Below are 22,978 nucleotides of genomic sequence, written 5' to 3' on the forward strand. Positions count from 1 at the left end.
TTTGTCTACACATGTCAATCCATTGCATGGATTTCCGACTCCAAACAAAAATCTAAAGTCCCATGCCACTGGGGCCCCTTCTGCTTCATCCAACCTCGTCCAACCTTATCTCTTGCCATTCTCCTGCTTGACTTCAGCCACAGTGCCTTCTTGTTTCTCAAAAACGCTAAGCGTACTCTGACCTCGGGACCTTTGCTTTGACTGTCTCTCAGCCCGAAGCAGTCTTCCTCCAAACATCTGCTTTCTCCCTTCCTCCCTTCATTCAGCCTCTTGTACCAATGTGGCCTCATCAGTCAGACCTTTCTGGGTTGCTCTGCAAGACAGCACACCTCCTGCCCCACACCCCTGGCTCTGCTGTATTTTGCTGCCTCGAGACCTGTTGCCTGTTTCTCCCCTCTGCGATGTAAGCAAGGACTTTGCTTTATTTATTGCTATATCCTGAATAGCTAGAAAGAGTTTGTCATATAGTAGAATGGCAGAATGTCATCATATAGGAAAATGAAGAGTTCTTTTTCTTTTTTCTTTTTCTTTTTTTTGTTTTTTGAGAGGGAGTTTCACTCTTGTTGCCCAGGCTGGAGTGCAATGGCATGATCTTGGCTCGCTGCAACCTCTACCTCCTGGGCTCAAGCGATTCTCCTGCCTCAGCCTCCTGAGTAGCTGAGATTACAGGCATGTGCCACCACACCTGGCTAATTTTTTGTATTTTTAACAGAGACAGGGTTTCTCCATGTTGGTCAGGCTGATCTCAAACTTCCGACCTCAGGTGACCTGCCCACCTCGGCCTCCGAAAGTGCTGGGATTACAGGTGTGAACCACTGCGCCTGGCCCAATGAACAGCTCTTGAATGAATAACACAGTGAAGAAGACTACCAGAGCAAGAGCAGATCAAAAGTGAATAATTGAGTAGTAGGTTCTAATTAATCCTCATCAGCAACCAACATAACCCAGGGCTTATAGATTTCTCTATGTAATATGCTACACGCACATCTACAGAAAGAGAGAGGGAGAAGCACATCAGTCAACCAATTTTAAAAAGTTACTCTAAATGTGCTGTGTTGGTCTTGAATTACAATCTTTAGATTACACTACTATTTTATTTCAAACAGGACTGGTAGAAACTTCTTCATGCCTTTTCAACCAAAAGCCTTCAATCCTATAAAAATGAACACCTTGTTCTTTGACCAAGTACCAACCTTAGAAAGTTATGCAGTGAACACCATCTGAATTAGATTAATTTAAAAGTAACTGGATCAATCCCCCTTTACCCCAAGCATCTAAACGGAACAATTTTCTTTTCTTTTCTTCGGGACGCAGCATAATCCCCAAACTGCAGAGCCACTTGGCGATGAAGCCAGGATCGCAGTGCATTTGATAACTTAATGCAACTTTTTACTAGCACTTAAAACTCAGATATGAAATCTACACTTGATCTTTTCTGCTTGGAATTGGCCAGATTAGTGGTTCTGCCCCCACGTACAACAAAAGGCTTTCAGAAACACTCAGGGTCGCTAACCAATCGGAAGGACCAACAGAGCTCGACAAACAGACAGGAGGGTGGAAGGACACTGCTTCACACCCCACCCACTTAGCCTTTCAACTCTGCCCACTTTGAGGATGTGTAGGATGATCAAGGTAGGCATGATATACCTGCCTTAACTTCAAGGTAGAAATTAAGACTTGAGGGCACTTATTTGGTGCCTTATTCAGTTAATTGGAAGATTATATGGTAATTTCACTGCTCATAATAATTAAACCTTTTTTTTTTCCACTTTAGGGATGATAATGACATTTGGAGAGTAGTACTGTAAACCTCAAAAATCTATTTTGAAGATGATCGGATTTAGGAGAAGGACAGGTTTGCTGTATACTTGACCGAACTGCTTTGTTCCCTCAAAGCAGCAAAAAAGCCAGAACCTGGAAGTTTCTAAAACTTGAAGCAGATGTAAATGGCAGATCCAAAAAGCTGTGCCTAGAGAACAGGTCGGGCGACCGGCTGTATCTATTCCAGCCCCCCATTGGCTCGGTGGAGGATTTCGGACAAGTCTCTCAGTTTCCCTTTCTTTGGTTTCACCTTAGAATGAGGGGAAGCCACAGCATTTCCTCCTTTGCATTTCACAGAAACACAGGAGGCTGGATTGACAGTCAGCAAATGTAAAGAAATACGGGCGCCCACACGGTAATTATGCTGGCCTGGCCTCAAGCTTCATATTCATCCTTAATTGATTCCCTGGCACACTCGCCAGTGACCTGGCTCAGCTTCACCGAATGGCCCCAAGGGCCCATACTTTCTTAATTCTCCTGTGAACCCTTTATTCACTCCCCCTCATCCTTCCTTTGCTGACTGTGGTCACTTCTGACTGCCCCAATCTTTTTTTTTTTTTTTGAGATGGACTCTCACTCTGTTGCCCAGGCTGGAGTGCTGTGGCGAGATCTCGTCTCACTGTAACCTCCGCCTCCCCAGTTCAAGTGATTCTCCTGCCTTGGCCTCCCGAGTGGCTGGGATTACAGGTGTGTGCCACCACACCTGGCTAATTTTTTTTGTATTTTTAGTAGAGACGGAGTTTTACCATGTTGGCCAGGCTGGTCTCTAACTCCCAACCTCAAGTGATCCGCCCGCCTTGGCCTCCCAAAGTGCTGGGATTACAGGCATGAGCCACCAAGCCTGGCCTCAATCTTATGCTTACTATTCTTAATCTGTTGCCTCATTTTATAGCCACAGCTCAAGTAACAGCTGAGGGATGACATTCGTCTGTCTTTGAGCCTGTAAGACTTCTATTTTCTTCCCCACCCTCCAGGAATCCTTTTTTCTAGCTCTTGGTTGCTGGCCATCTCCTGGATGGTTAAGTTGAAAATCTGACCTCCAGTTCATTGGTGCATCTACAAGCAATCTTCATTACCTGCAGATTCTGTAGCTGCAAATTCACCTACTTGATAATGTTTATTTATAACCCCTGAATCAATACCAGCGGGGCCTTCCCGGATGTACGCTAGGTGGTGAAGAGGTTCAATGGCTGATAAGCACAGTCCCAGCAGAGCTCCATCGAGGAACCTCTGCCTTTTGGTTTCACCTCTTATACCACAAATGAACGCCCTTTTCATGGTCTTTTTTTTTTTTTTTGAGACAGAGTCTCACTCTGTCACCCAAGCTGGAGTGCAGTGGTGTGATTGCAACCTCCACCTCTCAGGTTCAAGTGATTCTCCTGCCTCAGCCTCCCGAGTAGCTGGGACTACAGGCATGTGCCACCACAGCCAGCTAATTTTGGTTTTTTAGTAGAAATGGAGTTTCGCCATAATTGCCAGGCTGGTCTCAAACTCCTGACCTCAGGTGATCCACCTGCCTTGGCCACCCAAAGTGCTAGGATTACAGGTGTGAGCCACCTCGCCCAGCCAGGGTTCTCTTAAAGGTAATGGAAAGAGGAGAATTGGAATGGCAGAGAGAGAGAGAGAGAGAGAACTAGGACCCTGCATGAATGAATCAAGTTGAGTTGGAGAGAAACTGTATTTATAGGGAAGTTAAGGCTCTGAGTTTGGAGGCCAAGCAGGGTGAGGGTGAGCAGAGCCATGGGAAGGAAAGCAGGGCTTCAAAAAACAGCTGCTCCTTCTTGATAGACGCAGAGAGGAAACAGGAAAGACCGGAGACCATGCGGTGTTATTTGTAGCACTTGAATAGCTTGGCTCTTAGAGTTGCAAGGCCTCCAGCTAGTGATCCACAGATGCCATTAGAGGGCAAAAGCGCTCGCTGCTCCCTCATTCGTCACCAAGAAGACCTGGTGTGGCCCTGGCCTTAAGGACAAGTTAGTCAATTGCTTATTGTACATCACGAAACGAATGCTGGGAGAGAGGAAATGCAGGGTGTGTAGGGAGAGGGCAAAAATGGTTACATTCGATCCCAGAGATGAGGAAGGCTTTCGGGTGGGAGGTGACGCCAGGAGGTAACCAGGTAGAAATGACCCTCGAGTAGCAGGGACAGGTGTGCAAAGGCTCACAGGGAGCTTCTCCAGGATCAGCAGGGCGGGCTCGATTGTAGGGCGTTAGGCTGTCACAGAGGCTGGGGAAATAAGCAGTGCCTTGCTAAGAATTCTGAATTTTAACCTGAAGAGACATGGGAGCTACTGCAGGCTGGTAAGCAGGGGGGTGATGCTGGTTGGATTACAATGCAGAGAAACCTTTGGTTGGCCTGCATCCCATGGGCTGGAAAGACCCTTGAAGAAATCAGGGTACAGGCCGTCCTCCGGGGGAGAAATGAGGAAGGTGCCAACTGAGACCACAGCAGTGGGGAAGGGTGTGAGAGGGAGGGAAATTGAGATGAATTTAAGGGTGTTTGGCCTGTGCAGTCACACAGGGCCCATGCTGAGAGGGCCCCCGAGCTTGGCTTAATACTCTGATGTTACTGTCTTAAAATTCCTCCTCATTTTATGTTTGAATCTATGTTTTGTTTTAAGAAAGAGTCTCGCCATGTCACCCAGGCTGGAGTGCAGTGGCGCCATCTTGGCTCACTGCGACCTCCACCTCCCAGGCTCAAGTGATTCTCCTGCCTCAGCCTCCCAAGTAGCTGGGACTACAGCCACCCGCCACCACACCTGGCTAATTTTTGTATTTTTGGTAGAGAGTGAGTTTCCCCATATTGGCCAGGCTGGTCTTGAACTCTTGACCTCAAGTGATCTGCCCGCCTCGGCCTACCAAAGTGCTGGGATTACAGGCGTGAGCCACTGCACCCTGTCTGAATCTATGTTTTATCAGTGAAATCCAACGGGGAAATAGAACATGTGCGTGGGCAGACGAGACACCAACAATATGAGTTACCACTGTCCCTTGCCACCGCACTCCCCATGGCGTGTCTGCCGTGCAGTAAGCATGGAATCTTGGTGGGTCTGCAGTGCATGGGAGCCTAGCAAGGCTCCAAGTGAGCATAAGGAAAGCCTACTATGTCCACAACAGAGTCTGCAAGAGATGCTGACAGCACCAAGAGGTCACACTTTCTCTTATAGAATCAGAATTGAAAACCAAGTCAAAGGCATTCTAAGAAACATGAACAAACAAGGAACCCTCTCCCAGCCTTTTCCACTCATCTGATTCCTTGTAGTAGCCAACCACTTCCACTGGAAATGATGACATAGGAGATGCAAAGATAGCAGAGTCATAGTTATTCTTCCTTTCAATTCTTCCTTACACATCAGTAAGCCAAAGGTAGAGAGTGGCAGTAGATAGCATAGGTGTGAAAAAGTGAAATAAAAACAGCTGAGTGGCGGGTGCGGTGGCTCATGTCTGTAATCCCAGCATTTTGGGAGGCTGAGGCAGGTGGATCACAAGGTCAGGAGTTCGAGAACAGCCTGGCCAACATGGCGAAACCCCGTCTCTATTAAAAATACAAAAATTAGGCGGGCGTGGTGGCGGGCTCCTGTAATCCCAGCTGCTCAGGAGGCTAAAGCAGGAGAATGGCTTGAACCCGGGAGGCAGAGGTGCAGTCAGCTGAGATCTCACCACTGCACTTCAGCCTGGGCAAGAGAGCAAGACTCCGTCTCGGGGAAAAAACAAAAACAAACAAACAAACAAACAAACAAAAAACCAGCTGAATTAGTTTCCTGCAAAGTCTCACTGTTTCTGTGAGGCAAAAAAACCCCACATGCAAAATACAAATTATGTCATTTCTGTGATTCCACATTTGAGCCAAATGTTCCTATTTCAATCTGGCATTACATAATGTAAAGAGGAACAGTATAATCCACCCTAGTAATTTAAAATGTTAATTTTCCTTTACTTAGAAGGACATTAACTAACAAATGAAAGCATCATGATAAACTGAGACACAGAGACTGCAGAAGAAAGAAAATGCTTTATATGTTAGTCCTGCAGCAGTGCTTTTCTTCTGATTTTTGAATAAGGGAGCCCATGTTTTCATCTTGCACTGGGCCTTGCAAATTCTGCAGCTGATCCTGACTATAAAGACAGGGATTTAGCCATAAAATCAGCAGGGGTTGGTCGGTCGTGGGGACTTGGGGTATGGGAAGAGAGAGGATTTAGGCATGGCTGCAGGGTTTTAAGCTGGTGGTACCGTTGACTGGGATATCTATGAAATCCAGCATCGAAGGACAGACTTTGTGAATCTGTTGTGGATGGGCTAAGCCTGCAGTGGCCATGGTGCATCCTGCCTGGGAGGAGGGCAAGCAGCAATTCGTCAGCACAGGTGGTGGCTGAGGCTCATGAGGGGCTACTGAGGCAGGAACTGTGGGCAGGGATGCTGGGGAAGGCAGACATTTAGGAGACGGGACAACAGCTGGGTATGGTGGCTCACACCTGTAATCCCAGCTATTCAGGAGGCTGAGACAGGAGGACAGCTCGAGGCCAGGAGTTCAAGATCAGCCTGCACAACACAGCAAGACCCCATTTCCCCCCGCCAAAAAAATTAATAAAAAGTAAAAATGCAAAAAAAGAGATGGGACAACAAAGAAGGCCTCATAAAGGAGATGGAGAGGAAGGGGACAGGAGGAAAGAGGAGAGCTTTGTTGACAGCCAAAGCAGGCATAAGAGGTTTCCTAGGGTGGGGGTTTATTATCTCAAGTGACCATAAGCAAATTACTGAACCTCTCTGTGCTGCACATGTCATGGATAAAATGAAGATAAAATGAAGACAATAACAACAGCACTTATGGGCGGGGCGGTTGTGGTGAAGATTAAATGAAGAGTTTATATGGGAAGGGCTCCGAATGCTGCTGTATTAAATGCCTCGGGCTACTATAACAAAGTACCCCAAGCTGGGTAGCTTAGAACTACAGAAATGCATCGCCTCACACCTGCAGGCCAGAAGGCTGACAGGAAGGCATTCTCAGGGCCATGCTCCCTCTGAAGATGCTAGGGAAGGATCTCCCTCCCAGCTTCCGCCAGCTCCTTAGCTCGTGGCAGCCCAAGTCCAATCTTCACGTGGCCTTCTCCCTGTGTGCATCTGTGTCCAAAATTTCCCATATATATATAAAATTATATTTATTTATTTACTTATTTAAGATGGAGTCTCGCTCTGTCGCCCAGGCTGGAGTGCAGTGGTGTGATCTCAGCTCACTGCAAGCTCCACCTCCCAGGTTCACACCATTCTTCTGCCTCAGCCTCCCGAGTAGCTGGGATTACAGGTGCCCGCCACCATGCCCAGCTAATTTTTTTGTATTTTTAGTAGAGACAGTTTTTACCATGTTGGCCAGGCTGGTCTTGAACTCCTGACCTCAAGTGATCCACCCGCCTTGGCCTCCCAAACTGCTAAGATTACAGGCATGAGCCACCACACCCAGCTATTTTATTATTTTTTAATAGAGATGGGGGTCTTGCTATGTTGGCCAGGTTGGTCTTGAACCTTTGCCTCAAGTGATCCTGCCGCCTCAGCCTCCCAAAGTGCTGGGATTACAGACATGAACCACTGCATCTGGCCAATGTTCCCTTTCCATAAAGACACCCATTATACTGGATAAAGCCTGCTCTATCAACCTCATTTTAACTTGAGTACCTCTGTAATTAGTATCTCCAAATATAATCACATTTTGAGGTACTGGGGGGTCAGGACTCCAAGAAGTCTTTTGTGGGAAGGGGGATGCAACTCAACCCACAGCAGTGCCCTGCTCTGTGAAATGTTCACCTTTATGAGTATGACGACCTCCACGAGTTGTTTTCTTCAAAGGCATGAGGAAGAGACCAGCCAGGGACAACCTGAGGGTGGGGAACCTAATTTTGTTGTGGCCACAATCTCCACAACAACCCGATGTTTCTCCCGCAGCACTTAGCAGCCCAGGTGAAGGTAAATATAAGAAGGAGGGGAACAAAGACAAGGGAGTGACACATCTTGATAAAGCGCCAAAGACAACCACAGGCAGAAACACTGACTGCAGCGAGGCAGACGGGGAACATGCTCATTGTTCTGCCTGCCTCACTTTTGTTCAGGGGCCACCAGGCGGCCTGAGGTCCCAGGTGGACAGAAATCACCACCACCCCCTCTTGGTCCCAACCAACATACGCACAGGAGGCAAACCAAGTTTTGATCATTTATTAAAACAAATAAGAGGTTTAATCTGTGGGTAAAAAGGCCTCGTTTGCCAGCAGCTCAGGGGATGCCTTCAAGCTGACAGGCGCTAGTGTGCTTTGAAGTGGGAAGCATCACATGGGTTCTGGAGATAAGCAATAGGTAAACAACCGGAGTTACCAGAAGTGTCAAGCCAGGTATCACCTTAACAGAAATTATTCCTGGAGCTAATGCGGAAGTCATCGATCCCAAGAGAAAAGACAGGGCTGGGCATGGTGGCTCATGCCTGTAATCTCAACACTTTGGGAGGCTGAGGCGGGAGGATCACTTGAAGCTAAGAGTTCAAGATCAGCCTGGGAAACAAAGTGAGACCTTGTCTCTACAAAAAACTAAAACAAATAAAATAAATTAGCTGGGTGCAGTGGTGCACACCTGTAGTCCCGGCTACTCAGGAGGCTAAGGCAGGAGGATCGCTTGAGCCCAGGAGGTCAAGGCTGCAGTGGCCGATGATCATATCACTGCACTCCAGCCTGGGCAACAGAGCAAGACCCTGTCTCCAAAAATAAGAGAAGAGAAGACAGATGAAGCACCTGCAAAGTGGGCCAAAACTTAGAAAAAGGGAATTGCTCTGTTTCAGATGAAGGGTTGCGAAACAAAATTTTCAAGAGCAGCAATGAAAGACCTGCCTGCCATGGTGTAGCCCTCAGCAAAACCATAAGTGGGCAGCTCTGACTCTCCTGTGCCCCTCTCTCTAACCCCAAACCCCTTCTAGACAGAATGCTCTCCTTCCTCTTCATCCTAACACCAGGAGCAACTTTGGTGGTGCCTTCCCCTGACCTGTATCCTGGTCAAAGCTCCAGGTTCCAGAGCCTTCCTTTCTTTCTTCTCTTCTGCTTTAAAGCTTGCTCATCCTGAGTTCAAGACCCTTACAGCTTTGTTAGATAAATGGCTACGTAAGATGATCGGTTAATCAGAGCAAGTATGGCTGACGATGGCTTCTGCAATATAATGCAATGAACCTGCGCCCACCTTCACTGAACGATCAACATTCACTTTGGTGTAATGGGGTAAACCATCAACATGTCCCTCCTGATGCGATGCACAGAGAAGAACACGACACCATTGCTGTGACAGTCCCACCCCAAATGCATAAGAATACGCCACCAAGAAACATCAGCCAAATCCAAACTAAGGGACATTCTATCAAATAACCGTCTTGTGTTCTTCAAGAATGCCAATACCATGAAAGAGAAAAAAAAAACTGAGGAGCTGTTCCAGGCTAAAAGGGACCTACAGAGACACAACTAAAATAATAAATGATCTGGGATTATCTTTTGCTCCAATGTACATTATTGGGTTAACTGGTGAAATCTGAATGAGGTCCATACATTAGAAAACCGTATTGTAGCAGGGTTAGTTTCCTGATTTGGATCATTGCCTTGGTTATATAAGAGAAAGTCCTTGTTATTAAGGAGTACACAGGAATATTTAGGGGTAAAGGACAACTTATCTGCCACTTAGAAAATAATAAAGCAAATGGGGTAAAATGGTAGCACTGGGGAATCCCAGTGAAGGGTATAAAGGATGTCTTTGTACTATTCTTGCAACACTTCTGTGTCTGGAAAACTAATAATAAATATTACATATTTAATAACTAAAGAAATGGAAAAGTGTGCGATGTTTCTGCAGGTGTCAACCTTGGCGATGTATTAGGATCACCTCAGAAGCTCTGTGTAAATATCAGTGCCCAGGCCCCAACCCAGAGATTCATATTCAGTTAGCTGGGAGTGAGACTCCAGATATCAGCACGTGTGAAATACACCCCAAGGTCATTCTAGTGCGAATCCAGAATAATAAGCAGCCAGCTTAGCCCTTAGTGTTGCTGGGTGACAGGAGATTTCTAGGCTGGGGAGTTTCTGAGGCCCCCACGTCTGCTTGTTTTGAGATCTGATCTTGGGGGCAGCATGGTGACTCAAAACAGGAGCACAATTGTGGGTTCAGTCTTGGTCCTTCCACTAATAAGATGGGAGACATTGGGTCAGATCCCTTGCCTGTGCCAAGCCTGGGTTTTCTCAGCTGTGGAAGGAGGTTAACCGGGAAGCGCCTCAGAGGTTAATGTGCATTCAAGGAAGACGACGCCCAGCTCAGTAACTGATATGGTCTGGCTGTGTCCCCACCCAAATCTCCAAGTGTAGTTCCCATAATCACCACATGCTGTGGGAGGGACCCGGTGGGAGGTAACTGAATCATGGGGATGGGTCTTTCCCCTGCTGTTCTCATGACATTGAATAAACCTCACAAGATCTAATTTTTTTTTTTGAGACCGAGTCTCACTGTTGCCCAGGCTGGAGTGCAGTGGCGTGATCTCAGCTCACTGCAACCTACGCCTCCTGGGTTTAAGCAATTTTCATGCCTCAGCCTCCCGAATATCTGGGACTACAGGCATGAGCCACCACGCCTGGCTAATTTTTGTATTTTTAGTAGAGATGGGGTATCACCATGTTGGCCAGGCTGGTCTCAAACTCCCGATCTCAGGTGATCCACCCACCTTGGCTTCCCAAAGTGCTGCAATCAGAGGAATGAGCCACTGTGCCCTGCCTGATCTGGTTTTATAAAGGGGAGCTCCCCTGCACAAGCTTTCTTGCCTGCTGCCATGTAAGATGTGACTTTGCTCCTCCTCCACTGCCATAATCATGAGGCCTCCCCAGTCATGTGGATCTATGAGTCCATTAAACTTCTTTTTCTTTATAAGTTACCTAGTCTCAGGTATGACTTTATTAGCAGAGTGAGAATGGACTAATACAGTAACCCTTACATCCCTGCAACCTAAAATGGAGTTGCCATAGGACGGCAGTCTGAAAGCTTTGTGACGTCCAGCTGGCAGAAAGGAATTTGGATGAGTAGGGTTGGCCAACTTCTGGTATTGCTGGTGGGTCCTGTCATTGTGTGGGTGACTCCTTGCACCCCTGGCCCTTCACAGGACTAAATTCTGGGAGGGTCCTTGGGAAAGGGGCTAGAGAAGGCGAGAGGACAGCAACCTTCTTCCAGGCAGCAGGAAGGCAAGCTGGAGAGGCCAAGCTCCCAAGTAAACTGAGGCACTTCCCCTGGCCCCTTTGTGAGGCACGCTTGACCTGGGTTTTATGGAAAGAAAGTGCCCTCACCAAAGGGTGCTAAAGAAGGCCTGAGGCTCCACACCTGATCCCAGGTGCCCCCGTCTGCCCTGCCCTAGACTTACCCAAAGCTGTACTGCCCAGAGTCGTGGCCTCAGGCCATACATGGCTACTTGGCACTTGAGATGTGGCCATCTCAATTGCGATATGCTGTTAGTGTAAAATATACACTAGATTTCCAAGCCTTCATAAGCAAAAAAAAAAAAAAAAAACCATAAAATATCTCATTAAGAATTTTTAAGTATTCATTAATGTTGAAATAATACTATTTTGAATATGTTGGTTAAATAAAGTTTACTAGGAGAATTCATTTCACCCCTTTTACTTTTTCTAATATGGCGACTAAATTATTTAATATTACATATGTGGATTACCTTATATTTCTATTGGACAGCTCTGTTCTAACATCTGCACATTGTCCTTTTGTGGCTTATTTCCCTGATACTTTTATCAAAATTAAATTGAGGGGCCAGGTGCAGTGGCTCACGCCTGTAATCTCAGCATTTTGGAAGGCCGAGGCGGGTGGATCACCTGAGGTCAGGAGTTCGAGACCAGCCTGGCCAACATGGTGAAACCCTGTCTCTACTAAAAATACAAAAATTAGCTGGGTGTAGGGGTGCGTGCCTATAATCCCAGCTACTCAGGAGGCTGAGGCAGGAGAATCGCTTGAACCTGGGTGACAGAAGTTGCAGCGAGCCGAGATCACGCCACTGCACTCCAGCCTGTGGGACAAGAGCGAACATCCATCTCAAAATTAATTAATTAATTAATTAATTAAAAAATAAATTGAGGGCCAGGCACAGTGGCTCATGCCTATAATCCCAACACTTTGGGAGGCCGAGGCAGGAGGATTACCTGAGATCAGGAGTTTGAGACCAGCCTAGCCAACATGGTGAAACGCTGTCCCTACTAAAAATACAAAAATTAGCCAGGCTTGATGGTGGGTGCCTGAAATCCCAGCTACTCGGGAGGCTGAGGCAGGGGAATCACTTGAACCCGGGAGGTGACGTTGCAGTGAGCCGAGATTGTACCACGGCGCTCCAGCCCGGGCGACAGAGCGAGACCCCGTCTCAAAAAATAAATAAATAAACAAAAATAAATTGAGTAAGGACTGAGCATGCAAAATAGAATCAGCCTTGGACCCTGAATGCCCTGCAGTGAGAATTCCTCTGTGGTTCTCAGGCTTCTGTAATTCCAGCAAATACACTCTTCCCTCAGGTCCACTAAAAGGCATATATTGTGAGATAATGCTCATTTCTCACAGCTTGCTTGAATAATAATAAGGATCATTATAGTAATTTATGACTTAATAGTCAACACTGCCATTTTAACCCAGTCTGTGAGACTGAATCATAAAAGTGACATTCTTTAAAGTAAAGCTCTCGATTAATATACCAGACTGCATAAACTCTAATATTAAACTTACCTTTCCACGGAAAGAGAATATGTGGGTAATGAAGACAAATGGTGGAGAGTAGACACTCATCAAAGACCCTCTGGCAGTAATGAGTTGCATTCCAGAAGATTCCAGAAGGTTCTGTGGAAGCCTGCAGTTTGGGATTGGTTCTCAGGTGTCTGACTGCTTTCTACGGATGAAGGCTCCTAGTTCATGTCTTAGCTACACCCACAGGAGCAACAGACTAAGACATTCCTCCCACACAATAACAGACCCAGGCAGTGCAGAGCCATATGGGTCTTCTCTCTTATGTTGTCCACAGTCTAGTTTTATCTTAGACCCAGCCTGGTGCAATCCATGTTGTGTATTGGCACTCCACTTAAGTTTCCTGTTGGTAAAAAGCCCCTTTCATTCGGTGATTCCTCGGGGCTTTAGGGGAACTTTCTGGAAACCAGGAAGAAGGAAATAAAGGTTGTTTTGCTGAGGATGGGTGACACTGGGCACGGGACCCAAATGAGTGGTTTGAGCAGAAAGTTGCCTCCATGCTGGACTAATGCTTGGCAACATTATGAGAAAATTTCTGAGCCCAGAAGTTTATCATCTATTCACAGTTCAGAGGGATCCAGGGGTCAGATATGATCCTTCAGTTCTTTTTTTTAAAAAATGTAGTACATAATCTTTATCAACAAGAGAAGACAGGGACATGGAGGACAAATTGTACACTCTACATAAAGTATACATGTGATGAGAAAAGTCACTGTCCACTGTTTAAGGTCCAGGGAAGAAAACAATTAGGAAAAGAGCAACTTCAAAAACAAGTGTTTCCTGCTTTTTTTTTTTTTTTTTTTAATAGAGATGGAGTCCTGCTATGTTGCCCAGGCTTGTCTCAATCTCCTGCCTTCAAGCCATCCTCCCACCTTGGCCTCCCACAGTGCTGAGATTATAGGTATGAGCCACTGTGCCTGGCCTCAGCCTGCTTTTTTTTTTTTTTTTTTCCTGAGATGGAGCCTCACTCTGTCTCCAGGCTGGAGTGCAGTGGTGTGATATCAGCTCACTGTAACCTCTGCCTCCCAGGCTCAAGCGATTCTCCTGCCTCAGCCTCCCGAGTAGCTGGGACTACAGGCATGTGCCACCACGCCCAGCTAATTTTTGTATCTTTAGTAGAGATGAGGTTTTACCATGTTGGCCAGGATGGTCTCAATCTCTTGACCTTGTGATCTGCCCTCCTTAGCCTCCCAAAGTGCTGGGATTACAAACATGAGCCACCACGCCCAGCCTCTGCCTATTTTTTACACCGTCTATACCCAGCAGTAAATACTCCATTCAAGAGGCATTTAAGAAGATCAATAATGTCTTTAGGCCTGAATTTCCAAACTGTATAGAAACAAAGAATAGTAAAGTCTTGCAAGAAGATGCTCTGAAAAAAAAATGTATTATATACATTGTCAAATGTTTTTACTTTTATTGCAGGAAGCCATATTCATTTAAGAGCCACAGTAATCTCTGCTTAAGAACATGGTGCCTTTTTATTAAAAGGGTGTCAAGGGAAAAGATGCTTCAGTTTTTTAATCTGAGCTGATTCTGAAAACTGAAGTTCTATGGCACCAAAGTGAGCAGGAATGAGAAAATGCCCTCCCGTTGGACAGCATTCGTACATCACCCACTTGAAAATTAAATCTGAAACAGAGTTCTGACAGGCCTGCTATTTTCTTCAGTGCCAAGAGCCACACAATAGACCTTTTTTTGGGACAAAGCTCTTAAAATGCTTGGAAATTCAGATGGACTGAGTCACAAAACTGTACAAATACTGCACACCCATTCCTGCTGGTGCCCCTGCTCGCTCTCTTGGAAACAATACTATATTTTCTCTGTGTTTGGCAGAAGGAAAAAAATATTTTAAGTAGAGTTGTGACTTGTCTGAAGGGGTGATAGAGGGAGGCACGCTCAGAAAGTGGAAGCTGCTCCGCAGTCTTGAGGCCTCTGGGCAGGGATGGTAGTTACCACTTCAGAGGAGTCCAATGACTCCTCCTCCTCGATGTGGGCCATAAAACGGTGCTCAGCCCCATGACCACATAAACTCCAGAGTATCCTGATAACTGTATAACAGCAGCACAGACGGCTGAATGCACTGTTCACAAAATAACGCCGAAGCTGGCTGTCTGTGAGTGCATGGAGACTGGTGGGGTGGCCGGGGATGGAGAGAGAGAGGTAGGGGGAATAAGAGCAGGAACACAGGGAAGGAGGAAAGTCAGGGAGGCAGTGGGAGATGCCAAAAAAAAAAAACTCTGCATTATCTTCATGACTTTCTCTCTTCCTTTTTCATGTTCAAATCAAATTATCCACCCCCATCATGCAACTGTTTCACTGAGATTTTGAAATAATTGAGATGTGTTGCAAACACATCCTTGCACGTCAAGTGAGCGAGTGATTTCAAGTTTGAACACCTCTCGAGAGCGATATTTCACTTTGACGTTAATGATGGCCAAGAGTCTAGCTGGAGATGAAGGCAAAAGGGCCAAACACATAGACAAGGTCCTTGGAGGAAAGGAAGGGGGAAAACTTCTGACTAAAACCCCACTGGGCTAGAGAGTGTGGAGAAGCATAGCAGCCTGTGGATTTTCATTTCTTTGGCTTTATGGAACTGAAGACCTCCTTCAGGCTACAGAAGACAAGCTAGATGTGGAGAAGAGTCTTTTAGAGCTGTCTAGGGACTCCAGACTCAACTCTGATTAAAAAAAACAAAAGTTTTCACTTTTTTCAGGTTCTAAAAGTGTCGATAATAAAACAAGGACAAGTCTGCTGGTCTAGCCCAGGGTTCCTCAACCTTGGCACGAGGACTGCATGGTTCTTTGCTGTGGGGGCGCAGTCCTGGGCATTGTAAGATGTTTAGCGGTGTCCCTGGCTTCCACCCACTAAAAGGCTGTGACAAAGAAAATTGCCTTCAGATATTGCCAGATATTCCCGAGGGACAAAATCACTCTTGGATTGAGAATCACTGATCTCAACTAAACATTCGGAAAAGCAAAATTTTCACCGGATAAAGAGAGCCATCCCCTGGAAAGACCATATAGCACTTTTGGCAAATGTTGACAAACCCAAAGAACCTGCCTTGACTTGAATAGCCAGGGAGAAACACAGAAGTCTGAGACAAGAAAAGACCTTTTGCCTCAAAGCCTTAGTTTATGGTTTTTGAGAGCTAGAACACTAATAAAAAATAATCCTGGGCCAGGCACACTGGCTCCTATCTGCAATCTCAGCACTTTGAGAGGCTGAGACAGGAGAATCGCTTGAGGCTAGGAGTTTGAGACCAGCCTGGGCAACATAGCAAGACCCTGTCTCTACAAAATACTTTGTTTTTGAGATGGAGTCTCACTCTGTCTCCCAGGCTGGAGTGCAGTGGCGTGATCTCGGCTCACTATAACCTTCGCCTCCCGGGTTCAAGTGATTCTCCTACCTCAGCCTCCCAAGTAGCTGGGATTTACAGGCACATGCCACCACACCCAGTTAATTTTTGTATTTTTTTTTTTTCAGTCGAGATGGGATTTTGCCATGTTGGCCAGGTCGGTCTCGAACTCCTGACTTCAGGTGTCCCACAGTGCTGCGATTACAGTTGTGAGCCACTGCACCCACCCTACAAAATACTTTTAAAAATTAGCGGGGTGTGTAGTCCCAGCTACCTGGGAGGCTGAGGCAGGAGGATCTGTTGAGCCCAGGAGGTTGAGGCTGCAGTGAGTCACAATCATGCCAGTGCACTCCAGCCTGGGTAACAGAATGAGTCTCTGTCAGAAATCATTATCAATCATCATCATCATCATCCTGGGGCATTCTAACTTAAAAGAAGAAAAAATAGGGAAAGCAGGTGAGAGGCACTTGTGCACTTGAAAGCAGAACAAACAAGACCACAAGATCTGCTCTGTGTGGTTCTCCACAGCCTGCTGTGACCAGCACCACAGAGTGGGACCGCAGCACTGGAGTTCTCAAGACCTCTTTTCATTCTGAATCTTTGTGTCCAGGGTGGCCTGTCCACAAAGCATTTTGCATCGTTAGCTTTGGAACGAGTGTCCTGGCATTCAGGTCTCAGCGAATAGAACGAAGTGTTTAAAATGACTATCCCTTAATTTTACAAGGAAATTGACAAAGGGAAGCATGTAAGCCTGAACTTGGGTTCAGTGTACATTCTTTTTTAATGAAAAAGAGACTATAAAATTGTATGCATTTCTTCAAGTATATCCCTCCAAAGCTGTACAAATTGGCCTTCTAGATAAGATCATACATTCCCATTTCCACCTGTCGTCTCCTGTTGAGCAGGCAGGGAGGGAAAAGGACCTGGTGACCTGGGTCTCTCTTGTTCCTCGGTACAGTACGATGATTTATGATTTCTAAGCCTGAGAATTTCGGAAGCCACTGAACATGAAAAGAGTGAAAAATCTTCTAAGTCAAGAGAAAGAAAGGAGATGACGTGGTAGCACAGTATGCTCTTCTCAGCCTCTGAAACACTACTCTGAAAGCTGTCACGAGTATGCATCGCATGGGCCTTTGCAGACAAAAAGGGTTATTTTATCCAGATTATTCCCCCACATTGCAGGGGAAAAGGGACTCATTTGTAATCATCAAAGGAATGCTGACAGACTTGAAATGGGATTACACTCTATTATACTCATCCGAATTAAAGATTTGTGTTGGAGATCATTCTTGGGTTTCCTCCTCTCTGCTCCTCCAGCCCCAAATGAGGCGATTTGTATTCACAGGGCATCAGAGGCAGACATGAAATCAGACTGTTCGCAAACATACGTTTCAGACTCCGTGGCCCGAGTTTTGAATTTTAATGTTGCCTGGTTTTCTGCGTGTGGAAAACTTGGTGCTCAGATGGAAATGAACCCAAAGCATCACTTCATCCCAGTATCGTTTCATTCTCTAACTTATTAGTGCAGGAGAAATTCATTTCCAGAGGCTTGAGTGAGCAAACGATACAGGTGTCGGAGAGAACATAAGGGGAGAAATTCATGTAAGGAAATGTAAAATCTACGCATAGACAGAGTCATCTAGTAGGTCTGTGAACATACTTCCAAACACTCAGTTCCAAACTCTGTGGTTTGCTTACTATTTTTTGGAGAATGTGACCTGCCAAATCTATGGCTCATCCCTCAAGCTCCTCTGTAATGTGTGTGTCCACGAACCCACTAAAAAGCAAGCTTCCCCAGGAAAGGAATGATTTTTTGGAGTAGGCTGTATCATATCTAGCACAGCATCCGGGACCTGAGAGGCTTTAGACTGTTTCCCATTCTTCCCTACAGAACTTCCAGTGTGTGGTCACCACGAAACTGAGGCTCACCTGTGGAGGAGCCTTAAGTATCTCAGGGTGGAAGTTATAGTCCTTGGAAGAGCTCAAGTGGGTCAAGAAAGTCTCTCATGACTTTTGCCATCAAAAGAGTGAAATATATTAGAGAACATCCCTCTCAACACAAAAAGATGATACTCCCTCAGCAGAAGACAGAGCAAGGAATGTGGATAAAGGGCATTTGAAGTTGTACCATTTCTTTGCCCACCATTTGTTTTTTTTTTTTTTTTTTTTTTTTTTTTGAGACAGAATCTCACTCTGTTGCCCAGGCTGGAGTGCAGTGGCACTATCTTGGCTCACTGCAACCTCCGCCTCCCATGTTCAAGCGATTCTCCTGCCTCCGACTCATGAGTAGCTGGGATTACAGGCACACACCACCACGCCCAGCTAATTTTTGTATTTTTAGTACAGACATGGGTTTCACCAAATTGGCCAGGCTGGTCTCAAACTCCTGACCTCAAGTGATCTGCCTCGGCCTCCCAAAGTGCTGGGATGACAGGTGTGAGCCACTGTGCCTGACCCCTTTAGTAGCTGTTTTAGTAAAGATTCAATAGTGGTAAATTTGTCTTTATTTCACACACTCTTGAAAAGTAGTTTAGCTGGGTATATAATTCAGGGCTGATGGTTGTTTTTTGTTTGTTTGTTTCTCAGAACCTGAAAAATATTATTTCACTATCTTATGGCTCCCACTGTTTTTGTTGCAAAGTCTTTATAGATAACATTTTCTTTACTATCTGATTGCTTTTAAGACTGTCACTTTGTCTTTAGTATTTTACAGTTTCAGTATGACACATTCAGGTATAAATTTATTTTATTTATTTTCCGTGGAATGCTTAAATCTGAATCTTTCATTAATTCTTAAAAATTAATCCTAGGACAGGGCCAGGTGCGGTGGCTCACGTCTGTAATCCCAGCACTTTGGGAGGCCGAGGTGGGTGGATCATGAGGTCAGCAGTTCAAGACTGGTCTGACCAACATGGTGAAACCCCATCTCTACTAAAAATACAAAAAAAATAGCTGGGCATGGTGGCGGGTGCCTGTAATCCCAGCGACTTGGGAGGCTGAGGCAGGAGAATTGTTTGAAAACTGGAAGGTGGAGGTTGCAGTGAGCTGAGATTGCACCACTGCACTCTAGCCTGGGCAATAAGAGCAAAACTCCATCTCAAAAAAAAAAAAAATTAATCCTAGCACATCATCACTTTGAGTGTCGCCTCTCTCTCCTTTTCCCTACTTTCTTTTTCTGGAATACTGATCAAATGTATATTCAACCATCATTCCGTCCTCCATGTCTTATGACTTTTCTTCCATGTTTTCCATATGTTTACCTGTTTTGTTTCATTCTGGATAATTTCTCCAGCTTTTTTTTTTTTTTCACCTCACTGTTTCTCTCTTCAGCTATATCTAATCTGCTCTTCAACCTACCCATCAGGCTTTTCATGTCAATGAATATATTTTTCATGTGAGTAAATACATTTGATTCTTTTATAAATACACCTGTTTTTTTCTTGATAGCCTTTTGTTCCTTTCTCATGTTTTAGATTCCTTCTTAAATTTCTTTTTAGATTCCCTCTTTTTTTTTTTTTTTTTTTTTTTTTGAGGTAGGGTCTTGCTCTGTTGCCCAGGCTGGAGTGCAGGGGCACAATCTCAGCTCACTGCAACCTCTGCCTCCTGGGTTCAAGCGATTCTCATGTCTCAGCCTCCCAAGTAGCTGGGATTACAGGCACCCACCACCACGCCCAGCTAATTTTTGTATTTTTAGTAGAGACAGGGCTTCGCCATGTTGGCCAGGCTGGTCTTGAACTCCTGACCTCAGGTGACCCACCTACCTTGGCCTCCCAAAGTGCTGGGATTACAGGCATGAGCCACCATGGCCAGCCCTAGATTCTCTCTTTTATTACTTAAGAACTATGTCATCGCTGCTGACTACTTCTCATATAATGTAATTTTGAATTGTGTGATCATAATCAGCAACATTTCATCTATAGGAATCTATAGATGGGCCTATATTGATGATGTTCCCATGCAGGCAGTATCTATGTGTTTGCTTTTACCAGGTATCATGGGCCAACTTTATTAGTGTCTCAGTTTGGGTTTCTCAGTAAAGGTAATATGAATTCAAAACCTAGACTCCCCAAAAGGCAGAATTTTGGTTACACTGTCTCAAGAGACATTATTTTTTTCTCCAATCCTGAACCAAGGCTATGACAAGTTTCTTTGTCATCTTTCTTTACAAGAAGGCTGATTTGTTTCACATCCACCTTTTAATGAAGGTTTAGGCTTTCAAGGTCCTGGCTTTATATAGAGGTCTTTATTCTAATCCCTCACTTTACAGTGGTCTCATGCCTTATCACCTGCGCTCAGGCACCTGTTAAATCTGCATTGTCAAGACCATCAGCAACTCCAACGTAGTCATAGGGTTTGCACCAGCTATCATCCCTAGTTCTCTATTCTCTCTTCATTTTTGTTTCCTGGATATTTCTTATATTTAACCACTCACTTATGCATGAAAAGATGTTTCTTATATTTTATTCAGTGTTTCTAGGTGTTCTGTTGGGGAAATAGTTTCAGAACACCAATTTCCAGAAACAAATTACAGACTCAATTCTATAATCAGTTCTTTGGGGCTAGATGGTATTATCTTTAAACAGGACAAGGAATGGATATTACTTATATAAGTCCTGGGAAAGATTTGGCTCTGGTAAATGAAGAGATAAACATGACAGAAGTGCCTCTGCTTTAAACTACATGTAATTTATTTTGTTTTCTTCCCTTAGTATTAGAAAGGCTACCTGGATTCAAATCCCCAAAAGTGACGCTCTTTGCCTCAGTTTCTTGAACTTTTTATACAAGCATCTCCTTTATAGCTACAATTGGGAGGACTGAATGACTTAACATGAAGTTCTTTGAACAGTGTCTGGCATAGAGTGTTTTATGTGCTTAATACATTATTTTTAGGGCCAGGCGCAGTGGCTCACTCCTGTAATCCCAGCACTTTGGGAGGCCGGGGCGGGTGGCTCTCTTGAGTCCAGGAGTTCGAGACCAGCCTGGGCAACATAGTGAGACCCTGTCTCTACCCAAAAAATGCCAAAAAAATTAGCTAGGCCTGGTGGCATGTGACTATAGTCCCAACTACTAGGGGGTGCTGAGGTGGGAGGATGGCTTGAGCCCCAGAGGTTGAGGCTGCAGTGAGCCGTGATTGCACTACTGTATACCAGCCTGGGTGACAGAGCGAGACCCTATCTCAAAAGTAAAAAATAAGTTTTTTCTTTTTTCTTGAGACAGGGTCTCACTCTGTCGCCCAGACTGGAGTGCAGTGGCGTGATCTTGGCTCACTGCAACCTCTACCTCCCAGGCTCACACAATTCTCCTACCTCAGCCTCCCGAGTAGCTGGGATCACAGGTGCCCACCACCATGCCCGGCTAAATTTTGTATTTTAAGTAGAGACAGGGTTTCACCGTATAGGCCAGGCTGTAAAAATTTTTTAAAACCCTAAAAGTATTTTTAACTCACCAACTTTTTTACTCGTGCTGAGGGTAACCAAGAAGTTATTGGCTCTGCTGAACCGGTGGTGCACACATGGGACTCAACTAAAGGGGTGGCAGAACGAGGTACCCCAAGGGGCAAGGGGAAACTCGGAAGACACCAGAATCACTTGGTCAGCTGCCTTTCCAATCCGAGATTCTCTTTCCAGTACTAAAATCTTCGTGACTCTAGGATTTAGGATTTATGTTATTATGAGAAACCATTTCCTTACAGAAGGATGCAAATATACCAGCCTCATTAAAATAGTGACAAAGTATCATAAGACTTCAGATTCCCCCTCCCCAGCCCCCACCCTTGCTCCCACCTTCTTGGTCCATTGCTCAGCTTCAGTGACAGTATGGAATTTTTTTTTTTTTTTTACAGGATCTCGCTCTGTTGCCCAGGCTGAAGTGCAGTGGCATAATCTCGGCTCACTGCAAACTTCACCTCCTGGGTTCAAGCGATTCTCCTGCCTCAGTCTCCTGGGTAGCTGGGACTACAGGAGCACGCCACTACGCCCAGCTAATTTTTGTATTTTTAGTAGAGATGGGGTTTCACCATTTTGGCCAGGCTGGTCTCGAACTCCTGAACTCAAATGATCCACCCGCCTCGGCCTCCCAAAGTGTTGGGATTACAGGCATGAGCCACAGTGCCCGGCCATCAGTATGGATATTTAAAACCTGATAGGTACTGGGTTCAAATCCTGTGTCTAAATTTTATTAGCAGTTGTGGAGCTGGGGATAGCAGCAGGCAAGTCAGGCAATAGGGGTGGGTAACAAGGGAGCAATTGTTCTCTCACTGTATACTACCCTCAGAGTGGTGCCTCACTGAGAATTTTAAAGATATTAAGACAACAGGTGGGCTGTGAAGATCAGTGACCTCCAAATTTTTTAACTCATGAACTCATCTATGTACCCAACCTTCCCATGTACCCCCACACCTAAAATAAAAGTTTTTAAAAATAATTATTATTACTGGCAGAAAAGCATTATAAAAAACATCACGAACAGAAACATTTTGATAACACATCTCCAATATATGCACACTTATTTATAAATCACATGTTCTGTCAATTTATATGTTAATTATAAGCAAAACTTAACTCTTTTTTTTTTTGTTAAGATGGAAAAGCCAATAGGCAAGAACAGAAGTTGTGACATTTTTCTCCTACCCCACTGGACCACTTTGTGAGTGCAGCCACTTGGGGAGGACGGTGATGAAATGACGCTGATGGAGGGGTAGGAAAAGGTCAGTCTATTCAGAAGCACCTCAACTGGCAGCGATCACCGCATGAACGATCAAGAAAGGTTAGGCAAATTGTGGCACCTTTTTTTCTGGTCTTGCTCCTCCCTACCCCAACACCCTTGCAGGCCAAGACCCCAGCCTGGCCCCATCCCCGTGCCCTGGCCAGCCCTGGTGCTGGAGCCTGCCTCAGCGCTGCTCCCTAGCTGGGCGGTCTTGGGCACGTTTGTTACCCTCTCTGAGGCTGAGTTCCCATCTGCAAATGAGACCGGGCCTGACCTCATAGAGTTGCTATGAGGATGAATCAGAT

The 22,978-nt window shown here is 45.4% G+C and overlaps 1 protein-coding gene across 7 annotated transcripts in view; it reads right to left on the minus strand.

The window, feature by feature from the left end:
- Positions 1-22,978, minus strand: part of EVA1C (eva-1 homolog C) — a 105,578-nt gene that overhangs the window by 76,423 nt on the left and 6,177 nt on the right. Inside the window, exons 1-2 of one of the 7 annotated variants that reach the window (XM_050786035.1) lie at positions 12,596-22,810; positions 11,235-11,353 (exon numbers count right to left, since the gene is read on the minus strand). The exons of the other annotated variants lie outside the window; for them this stretch is intronic. Coding sequence (XP_050641992.1) covers positions 11,235-11,304 — 70 coding nt within the window. The 5' untranslated portion in view covers positions 11,305-11,353; positions 12,596-22,810. Of the gene's footprint in view, positions 1-11,234; positions 11,354-12,595; positions 22,811-22,978 lie in introns of those variants that run through there. 7 annotated transcript variants of the gene reach the window in all.

This window comes from Macaca thibetana, chromosome 3, assembly GCF_024542745.1.
Source record: "Macaca thibetana thibetana isolate TM-01 chromosome 3, ASM2454274v1, whole genome shotgun sequence".
In the NCBI taxonomy this organism is placed as follows: Eukaryota; Metazoa; Chordata; class Mammalia; order Primates; family Cercopithecidae; genus Macaca; species Macaca thibetana.